Below are 9,921 nucleotides of genomic sequence, written 5' to 3' on the forward strand. Positions count from 1 at the left end.
CTCCAGCCCTGGGATGAACATACCAGAAACCAGTGTACAGCTTGTCACACCTTTTAAGAGAAAAGCACTCCAGACTTAACCATTTGGAAACCTAACTTTGGCATGTTTAAGTGACTGTGTCCCCATAGGTCTGGCTGGCAGCCATTACTTAGAAAGGAGAGGATCTCCTTTCTCTGGAGTTCCCTCAAGTTGCTCTCACCCAGGCAGCCTCAGAACCCTGGGTCTATGGGTCTACCAGGCCATTCCCAGTGCAAGCCTTGTGGATTCCCCCAGAGATGCTCTTGGCACATGCTATACCTTGGAGGAACCTAGGTTCAGAGAAAGCAAAAAACCAACAGCGCAGGTGAGGGTCAGTGTGACTGGCACCCAGATTCCATGGGGGTGGCTGCAGCCAGCTGCCCAGGCCCTGCTGAAGGGCAGTCATGAGCCTGGCCCATTCTGGCCACATACAAACAGGCCCAACCACCAGGGTTTGAGAGAAGCTGGGAATATGGGTTCCAAAGGATGGGCGCAAGTCTTTAAATGACTCGATGGACATGAATTTGAGTAAACTCCAGGAGTTGGTGATGGGACAGGGAGGCCTGGCGTGCTGTGATTCATGGGGCCTCAAAGAGTCGGACACGACTGAGCAACTGAACTGAAGAGAAAACCTCTGCCTACACTTGGGGCTGGGGCAGGAGGTTATCCTCCCTGTGAGAGCCCAGCTGCAATCCTGATTGTGATCTGGGTGAGGCAGCAGTGAGCGGTGGTATGAAGTGAGATCTTAATTCCCTTAATACCCAGGAATTGAACCTGGGTATCCTGGATGAGAACCAGCAATCCTGGCCACCAGACCAGCAAGGGCTAAAAGGCTAGAAGCTGGTTTTCCCTTGATCTTTGCCTCTGGTGAAAAATGCATTTATCACGGAGGCAAAAACTGTTAATGCAGGTACAACGTTTATTGAGACGTAACAAGCGGAAGAGCACATAGAACTGGTTTGTTAGGAGAGAAGCAAGGCAGAGACGCACACCCAGAGAGAAAGTGTGCGGGCGTCCCCCTCAGGAGGAGGAACGCTGTAAAGAGGCGGTTAAGTCATGTATATAGGTCAGTTCTTCGGGTCTTTACCTTCAGCCAGTTATCTGGTTTCTTTTCCACACCTGGCCCACCCTGAGACACTCCCCTGGGTGTGCCTGCACCTCTCAGCCAAGATGGATCTCCAACTGAAGGCTTCTGGGAGGAGCAAGACTCATTATGGCCTGGCATTATCACCTGACTTTCGACCCCCAAGGAACCTTTCTGCATATGTGCAGTGTCTCCCTTGTCCCCAAAGGAAATGGAAGGAGTGGACATCCCTTAATCCTTTACTCAAAACAGGGTTTTGCCCCTCTTTGTCCTTGCATAACTATTACCTTAAGGTGTTTTAAGAGACAAACACTGGCTATTTACCCTGTTTCTGTTGTTATTGCCATTGTGGAGAGCAAACAGGAGGCTAGTTGTACCTATACATCCTGAAGCCCATTTCTTTCTGCCCCACGAAATGGCTCTGCACCTGGGAAAGTTAAATGCCTTACTTGGAGCCCACCTATCTCTTGTCTCAGGAAATACAAGTTCCTAGTTGTAGGTATACATCCTGAAGCCCATCTTCCTGCCCCATGAAATGCAAACAGGAGGCCAGTTGTGAATGTCTAACCTGGAGCCCACTATCTGATTCCTGCCTCAGTTGGACTCGAGATGAGCCATCTGGGGTTGTAGAGGCCTCACTATGGCAACAGCACACCAATCAAATGGGCTCCTTGGCATCCACCCTGATCACCAGGACCTCACGGGTGAGCACCTCACTTCCGACCACTGAGGATGTCTAGCTGGTGGGAGGGATGAACATGGGGAGCAGGGCGGGAACTGGGATCCGCAGGACCGCAGGCCGCAGGAACAACAGGCAGAGAGCATCCTCAGAGGCTGACCCAGTCAGGAGCCACACCCGCCTGCCGAAACCTTGTTGCAACCTGCAGGACCGAGTCCTGGCCAAGACCCTGACCCAGAGAGCTCAGTCCGACACCTCGTGCCCTGGGATCCTGGGTGTCCGTCCCATTTCAGAGGCCTTGAGCCCCACATGGCTAGCAGGTCTGGCCTGTCCACATCAGGCTACTACGCCAGCGGGCTGTCTGATTCCAGGAAGAGGCCGATCAGCCTGCAGAGAAGGTCCCACTGTGGTTTCGCTTGGAGGACAGAAGCAAGCAGCAGGAATGGCTGAGGGTCCTGCCCTGGGGCCGCCAGGGACACAGCCAAGAGTCGAGGAGGAGGACTCGCAGGCGGCCCAACAGTCCTGCTGGGGCTCCGTCAGAACCCTGCTGAGGGGCACCATGGAGGTCAGCTCTGGTCTCCCGGACCGTCGACCTCACTGTCACTGCTCTGAGACAGCTCCACAGGACTCTCCAGGCGGTGCAGCTCCAGGAAAGTAGTGATAAGCTTGGCAACGGCTTCCACATCGCTGGTCCAGGCCGGCACCAGGAGGGAGGACAGGTCACCGTGGCAGAGGTCCTGGCCTCCCAGCAGGAGCCAGAAGACCACGCCAGTCTCCTCACAGGCATCACCCTCTAGGGTTCCCCGCCAGGACTGCACACCTTACGTCCTGGTCCCCACCCTCACCTGACCTTAACCCCGGCCTCTATGCCACTGGGCACCCCTGATGTGCCCCTCCCCTCTCTATCCCTGTAGGGACCCCTGATACTCCCTAGTAGGTGGTACCATGCCTGTCTCCCCAAGCCCCACCTCCTCCATGTTCCTGAATCCTCTCTGTCCTGCCACAGTCCCTTATGAGGGCCACTATGCCTGGGGGCAAGGGCATAGTGGGCAGCCCTGGCCCATCGCCTCCTGTCTTTGGCTTACCTGCGGTGGCCCATGACAGCACTCTGGGTGAGGGGGTGGGAGAAGCCTGTGGCGAACCGAAGCACCACCACGTAGCCCTTCCCGAAGTACCGGACCTTCTCCTCCTCCACGTTCACGTCCCGGATGTCACTGAGCAGGACCACCACTGTGGGTGGGGCCAGGTCAGCGGCCATGTCCCCCGCCCACCCTGCCCCTCTCTCCTGGATGCTGGCACAGTGGCTTTGGGGACACAGTGCAGAGGATTAGAGCCTGTTTGTCATGAAGGAGCGCATGTCACTCCAGGTCGGAGGCCCAGAGGATGCTGGGACCCAGCCTTAGATGTCACAGGAAGTGACCCCGGCACAGGGTCGTGTGACTGCCAGTTAACATCCAGTCGGAGTGAGAGGGAACATCCGGCAGGCCTACTGCCTTGAAAAGCCCACCTGTTCTCTCAGTCTAACATGTCAGGGGGTGGCTAAGCATGGTACTGCCCAGCTTTCTGCCTCATTTTCCTTAACTGCTGGAAAATGCCCTCCTGGTCTCTAGTGGCCAGCCACTGAGCTGGGGACTGCCCAGCAATTTTCTTTGGTCCAGGGCACATCTGGGTATACACAGCATCCACGAGGCAGGACACAGCTCCGGTCACCGAGCAGCCAGCTTCCCCTTCCCAGGTCACACAGACTCTCACTGCCTTCCGTCCACCCCAGAGTAACCCATATCCTGTTCACTCCCCACGCCTTACCTTGGTCATGGCCTGCTCTGCAGAGAGTCAGCAGCTTCCTATACAAGCTGAACGTCTTCAGCACTACCTTCCCGGTGCTCTTGTTGAAGACCGCTTCCTAGAACACCAGCCACAAGGGGGTCATCTGGCTGCTGGCCTGTGCGCCAGTCCAATACATGCAAACTCGCCAACTCTGTCCCCACCCTCCCCAGAGCAGACACTCAAGGAGGCAGCCCTCTTCCTTCCCATCCCAGTCAGAACCCCAGACCCCTGCAGCCAGACCCCTCCAGGATCTCGGGTGTAAAGAGAAGCAGGTACTTCTCCTCTCCACAGTTGAGAGAGGTGAGCACCGAGGTTAAGGTCATCAAATGAGGGAACAGGTCAGAGAGCAATACTGGGGCCAAGCAACCCAAAGGACACATGAGGAAGGACAGAAGGGAGGTGAGGGAGGTGGCCTCGCCCTTCTAGAACATCTAGGAGAGCAGCTTCAGAGGATTCTGTGGCCTACAAATGGTCACAAATAGGCAATGTCCAGGGGCCAAGTCTAGCTGGCCAGAAACCACTGGGCTCACATTTCAGGATTGGGGTGGAGGGCATTAGGCCCCTAGAGTCTTTCTTCCTTTGACATGCCCTGCAGGGAAACCCAGGAGCCCCAAAGCCTGGGTACCCTTCCTGCATCAGCCTCACCTCCCAGTCCTCCAGGTTCTGCACGGCCACAAACAGACAGCCCGTGACATAGAAGAGCTTCCAGCCCAGACTATCTGGGGAGCAAACACAGGAGACGCGATGGGTAGGTGGCAGAGGGGCAAAAGTCAAAGTGCCTGCAGGGGGTGCCTCCTCCCAGAATAGGTGCTTCCCAGACACTGGGCAGGAGTGGCCCCTGGGGGCCCAGCTAACTGCCCATGCCTCCAAGGACACCCCACCCCTGTCAAGGCCACTACTGTGGGCCCTATCACTCAGGACAGGACATGGTCTACCAGCTCTGCCCTCAGCTCTCCACCTAGGTGACTCCTCGAGGTGACGATCATGGCACCGTGTGTGACAGCAGAAAGGGGGGCTACTTCCAGGGAGCTGCTGAAAGCACAGACTATACCTGCCACAAGACCTGAAGCAGACATCAGAGTGCCTTTCTGAATATTTTATGACATGAAAATGCTGATGTAAATGAATGCAAGCTGTGGGGGAAACACCAGCACGTGAAGGTGAGACCATGCCTGCAAACCATTTAGAGGCAGAAAGTGAATGTGTCAGTTGCTCAGTCATGTCCAGCTCCTTATGACCCCATGGACTATAGCCTGCCAGGTTCCTCTGTCCATGGGGTTTCCTAGGCAAGAGCGGGTAGCCATTCCCTTCTCCAGGGGATCTTCCCAACCCAGGGATAGAAACCAGGTCTCCCACAATGCAGGCAGATTCTTTACCATCTAAGCCACCAGGGAAGCCCCATTTAGAGGCAGGGGCAATCCCCAAAACCATGCCTGTCAGATTACAAATGACAGGGTTTCCTTTTTTTCTCTATTTTCCAATCAGCTAAGGAAGCTTCTAGGGGCAGGGCAGAGCAGATGACGTTCCTCACCTCCACTGTAGTAGGCAGCAGCCAGGCCGATCGACAAGATTCCTGTGGGGAGAAAACAGGTACCTTCCCATTGGGCCACCACTAGCCCAGAGACCACCTCCTCCCAGGACCCGCAGACCCAGGTAAGCAGCCCCTTCCCGTTGCCAGGGATGGCTAAGAACAGGGAGTAAGGGGGCAAGAAAACCACCAGGCTCAGAAGTTGTGGAAACAACCAGGAAGTCTGTTTACATGAATGTTCTACATCAGTCACAGTATTCACTGGTCACATGTCTATGTTGAGGTTCCAGAGCTGACAGGGGAACCAGAAAGAGGAACCTGATGTGGGTTTCATCCACTGACAGCACATTGTGTGGAATGAAGACAAGACTGCAGGTAAAGTATCACGACCCTGCACGAGACAAAACAGGAGAAGTCCCGGGAAAGAAGGCCCAGAGCCAGGCTGCCAAAGGTGCAGCAGCACCTCCCCTCACACCCCAGTTCCAATCAACACGTGTAGCTGCCCAGGGAGTGCAGGGCAATGGGGATTGACAGGGATAGAGGACAAGGGGCCTCCCAACCCTTACTCCTCACTGTCTCCATCACACAGGCCCTGACTTAAATCATATACGGGAGACTGGGTGTATGAAAGCAAGCAAAAAATGAAATACAGGGACCTCACAGGAGCATGGAGACTATTAACCAAAGGATGTTAAATGGTGAAAAAACACAAGACTGACCATCTGTAAAAGCACTTGAAAAGGGTAAAAGCTGGAAAGACATAATAGTTGCTATTTCTTGGGGTAGCAGAACCAAGGAAAATTTTAATCTTCATCCTTTTTTAAAGTTGGATTTTTAACTTGAGAAATATGAACATCCTTACCAACCAGCAGGGACCAGGATCTGATGCCTGGAGCCCTCTTCAGATGGAGGCGGGAGCTGGTGCGCGACTCTACCTGCATATACATCCCTGGAATGTGCTGCCACCACCTTCAACAGGAGACCAGGACGCCTGGGGAAGGACACAAAGAGACAGCTGCAGCCCTAGGGCCACTGCTAACAGACAAGAACTGAGCTCCTCTCCAGGACAGGATGCCCAGCTGCCCACTAACAAGGCCTACACAGGTTCAGGAACCAGTCAGCCTGTGCTGACTGCAGTCTCTATGGTCAGGCAAGTCAACCCCCCAGGGACCCATGTCCTCTGTAAGGAAGGTTCTTTGCGCAGATGTAATGGTTGCACTGGGGCTATGTCCCCTGCTCTGGCTCACAAAGCATCAACACTTGATCATCACCTGTCCACTTCCTACCCGGAAACCTCAGTCTCTTGGAAACCGTTAGCCCCTAACAGCCTTCAAACTTCTGGCACCCTATCAGAACGTACCAGAACACCCTCATTTCCCTGTACAGGCCTATGAAAAAGAGAACTGAAAGTCTCATCATGGTTTGATGAGAGGCACTGACTGAAAAAGTCAGCTCCTGCAGCTGCGGAGACAACAGTCCTCACCCAGCGGAGGGTTTGGACGGTCTGACCACCAGCTTAATGAACGAGTCAGCAAAGGGGATTGATCTTCCACACGTGGAGAATTCTGCCCTGCACGATGCAATACGTTCAAAATGCTGGCTCCAGGGTCCCCGTTCTGGGTCGCTTTTCAGGTATTCCCTGTAAAGTTAAGTCAAATCTGACAACAAAGAGTGGATTCAGTTCACACAAACGAAGCCAAGATCCTGCGATATCCCTGGCTCCCTCCCCTTGACTGGCTTCGCCTGTCTCCACGCGCGACTCAGCCGCCCGCGGGGCGAGATCACTCCTGTCACCTGCACGGGCCACTTAGGACACTCTTCACTGACCCTTGCAGCCACACTGTGCACACCCCTCGCCTCGAGCGCTACCAGGCCCCCGGGGCATCGACCCGGGCCGGGTCCCAAGACCGCGCTCCAGGAAGGACCCCGGCTGCGGGAGCCGCCCCCCAGCACGCCCCGCGCCCCCCACCCGCAAACGTGGCACAGCCCAGATGCTCACCGCCGACACAAACCTGCAGGCGCGGAGGCGGGACGGCGGGACCTCGGGACTTCAAAACCCGCCGGCCGCCAACTTCCGGAGCTGGGGGAGGGACCAGCTGACTTCCGGACCCGCGGGGGCGGATGGGACAGTAGGCTTCCGGACTCGGGGGCGGGGCGGGGCGCGCTGCTCCTGACTTCCGGGGCCTCGATTCAGCCCGCGAGAGGAGAGGACTGGCGAGGCTCTAGAAAGAGGTTGGCTACAAATAGTGGAGATTGCGGAGGCTGCCATGGGTTTTGCGGGCCCCGGCGCTCAACACAGAGCGCCTGGGGTTGCAAGCTTTAGAAGATTTGCAGAGGTAGGTGAAGTTGTAAGCAGGAGACAGCCATTTAAGATGGTAAGAAAACGTGAAGTATGTATTTAAGCTCACAACGGATACGTACAAACATTATGGTAGATTCTGTAAAAACTTTAATGGGAAACATTAAAATAGAACTAAAATAGTTGTTCATGGTTCGGAAAATTATTGTAAAAATGTGAATTCTCCCAACTTGCTCTGCAGATTTAATTGCGAACCCAGTAAGAGTATCAACAGGTTGAAAAATCTGCACAGCGCTGCAAGGCACTGTGGAGGAGGGTAGGGGAGATCTAGAGATCCTTGACCCCCAAAAAACTCAGTGTAGCTGGGAAATTCACATTTTCGTGAGGGCAGTTTTTCTGCTCCTCCTAAACTTGCCCCAGTGTTGGGGAAGGAGGATTGTAGTAAGAGACAGTTTTTCAGGAAAACCTTGAAATGGCCGCTTAGGCGCCCTCCCTGCTCCACTCTCCACCAAAACGCTCATAATGTACCACCACGGCCCCTAGATGAGGCCCCAAGCAGGACTCTGATTTGCCTATTTCCCAACAGAGAAGGACCCTACCTGAAACAGGAGAGCCTCAACCACACAGCCACTGCCTCCAGACTGGGATGGTCAAGATGATCTATGGAGTGCTGGAAGAACATACTAGAGCTTGTATTCCTACTTTTTATGTCTATTCTCATGTGTCCTATAATTTACATAAGATACATACACAGTGTATAAAGAAATATACACACATAGGTATGCATAACCCTAGATGTTTTACCAATATAGGCACGATGTCAAAACTTGGAGATGACTTTATTTCACCAGTCTCTATGTACTCTCCGCCTGTGGTTCAGAATCACCTGGTGGGGCTCTTGAAACACAGACCATTGAACCTGTTCCAGCAATGAATGGGGCTTGAAATGTATGCATGCTGGTGCCCGCTGCTCTGGGAACCACACCCAGAGAACTTATGCTCTGAGCTGTAAGCTGTAACAAAAGTGGGTTCTGCCTGAATGTGGCAGGTTCCCTGACCTGATGCCTCATCTCACATTCCGTTTCCTTGAAATGCCATCTGTGGTAAGATCACATGCCATCTTTTTTTTTTTTTTTAAATATTTATTTGTTTATCTGGCTGTGCTGGATCTTAGTTGAGGCATGCAGACATGTGGGATCTTAGTTCCCCAACCAGGGATCGAACCTGTCTCCCCTGCACTGCAAAGCAGATTGTTAACCACTGGACCACTAGGGAAGTCCCATCACATGCCATCTTGAAGGTCCATTTGAATTGCTTAGCACCTCCTTTAAGTCCTCCTGCTTGTGATCTTAATTCCTTAGAATTTAGGGAGAACTGAATTGATATCCAGAAAATTCCACTTTGCATTACAGTCCTTGACATAACTTAACCTTTTGTACCAGAGTACAAGCCATTTAAAAATGAAGCCTACACTGGCTTTCTGTTAATGTTAAATGAGAGAACAAATGATGTCTGATTTGATTAAAATCCTGCTGAATATAGCTAAGAGCAAAAGACTGGAAATAAATACAAAATCCATAAATAGGGGACTGAGTGAATAAAATCTATACATTTTACCAGTTATCAATACATCTTTGTTTTAAATTCAAACTGCATTGCCTGTTCTATGAAAATGCATCTGAGCCCCCCCTTTTTTTTTCTGTGCTCTCTGGCATGATGTTAAGGTTTGTCAATGGAAGGTGCGGGAGACACTTCAAGAGGAAGAGTTTCTCTTCTCGGTCTGGTTCTGTTGTCCTGGATCCACAGTGCACAGGGTTTCTCCAGTGTTCAGCTCTTACAGTACACACTGGCCAGCTGCACCCAGTATCCCCCACCTTTCCCGGCAACCCATTAAGTGGTTTTGTAGTAAAGTGCCTCCAGTGATATTGAGGTCAGGTCTAAAGTAGAAATGTACAAGGAAATGTATTGAAAAGGAAAGAGACTATTAGTGTTGTCAGAAGAATTCAACAGAATAACCAAATAGTGAGTAAGATAAATTTCTCATTATGGAAGCAGTCCTGCTAAGAAATGAAGAAATGGTAGGATTAAAACATCAACTTAATGAAACCAGGCCATCTCATCAATGGTTGCAAATTAACATCACAAAAGGACAGGCACTAGAACTGCCTGAGGGATTTCACACCACCACCTAGGAAGTAGTCTTTCCCTGGGATTTCCCTGGCAGTCCAATGGTTGAGACTCTGCGCTCCCAATAAAGGTGATACAAGTTTGATCCTGGTCCAGGAACTAAGATCCTGCTATGCTTTACTGAAAATTCAGAACAAGAGTATGAAAAATAAATAAATAAATAAAGAGTATGCTAAAGAACTCCACATGGATGCAGTCAGCAATTGCTGAAAACCCTGCAGTCAAACAATTTGAGAAGTGAAATTGCTCAATCGTGTAGACTTTGTGATCCCATGGACTGTAGCCTACCAGGCTCCTCC

At 52.3% G+C, this 9,921-nt stretch overlaps 1 protein-coding gene across 5 annotated transcripts; it reads right to left on the reverse strand.

The window, feature by feature from the left end:
* Nucleotides 1-917: 917 nt before the first annotated feature.
* On the reverse strand, nt 918-7,252 carry LOC122438892 (cytochrome b-245 chaperone 1). 5 transcript variants are annotated; one of them, XM_043464221.1, is made up of 8 exons: nt 7,149-7,214; nt 6,620-6,794; nt 5,999-6,127; nt 5,140-5,181; nt 4,254-4,327; nt 3,588-3,684; nt 2,867-3,011; nt 918-2,468 (listed from the first exon to the last, which is right to left on the reverse strand). In XM_043464221.1, exons 3-8 carry the CDS (start codon nt 6,081-6,083, stop codon nt 2,348-2,350), a joined length of 564 nt encoding a protein of 187 aa, XP_043320156.1. In that variant the 5' UTR covers nt 6,084-6,127; nt 6,620-6,794; nt 7,149-7,214; the 3' UTR covers nt 918-2,347. The 5 variants fall into 5 exon arrangements, with proteins under 5 accessions (XP_043320156.1, XP_043320162.1, XP_043320149.1 ...); XM_043464227.1 differs by having other exon boundaries at nt 7,136-7,195; XM_043464214.1 differs by lacking the exon at nt 6,620-6,794 and having other exon boundaries at nt 7,149-7,252.
* Between the last annotated feature and the right edge of the window lie 2,669 nt (nt 7,253-9,921).

Source organism: Cervus canadensis, chromosome 1 (genome assembly GCF_019320065.1).
Source record: "Cervus canadensis isolate Bull #8, Minnesota chromosome 1, ASM1932006v1, whole genome shotgun sequence".
NCBI lineage: Eukaryota > Metazoa > Chordata > Mammalia > Artiodactyla > Cervidae > Cervus > Cervus canadensis.

What these genes read in the sequence shown, in the direction of transcription:
- LOC122438892 (XM_043464214.1), bottom strand. Translation starts at nt 6,083, where the DNA reads ATGTATATGCAGGTAGAGTCGCGCACCAGCTCCCGCCTCCATCTGAAG. An exon ending in CAGAGCAGGCCATGACCAAG is followed by an intron (nt 3,012 to 3,587) that starts GTAAGGCGTGGG and finishes CCCCACCCACAG; the next exon opens with TGGTGGTCCTGCTCAGTGAC. An exon ending in GCTGTCATGGGCCACCGCAG is followed by an intron (nt 2,469 to 2,866) that starts GTAAGCCAAAGA and finishes GGCCTGGACCAG; the next exon opens with CGATGTGGAAGCCGTTGCCA.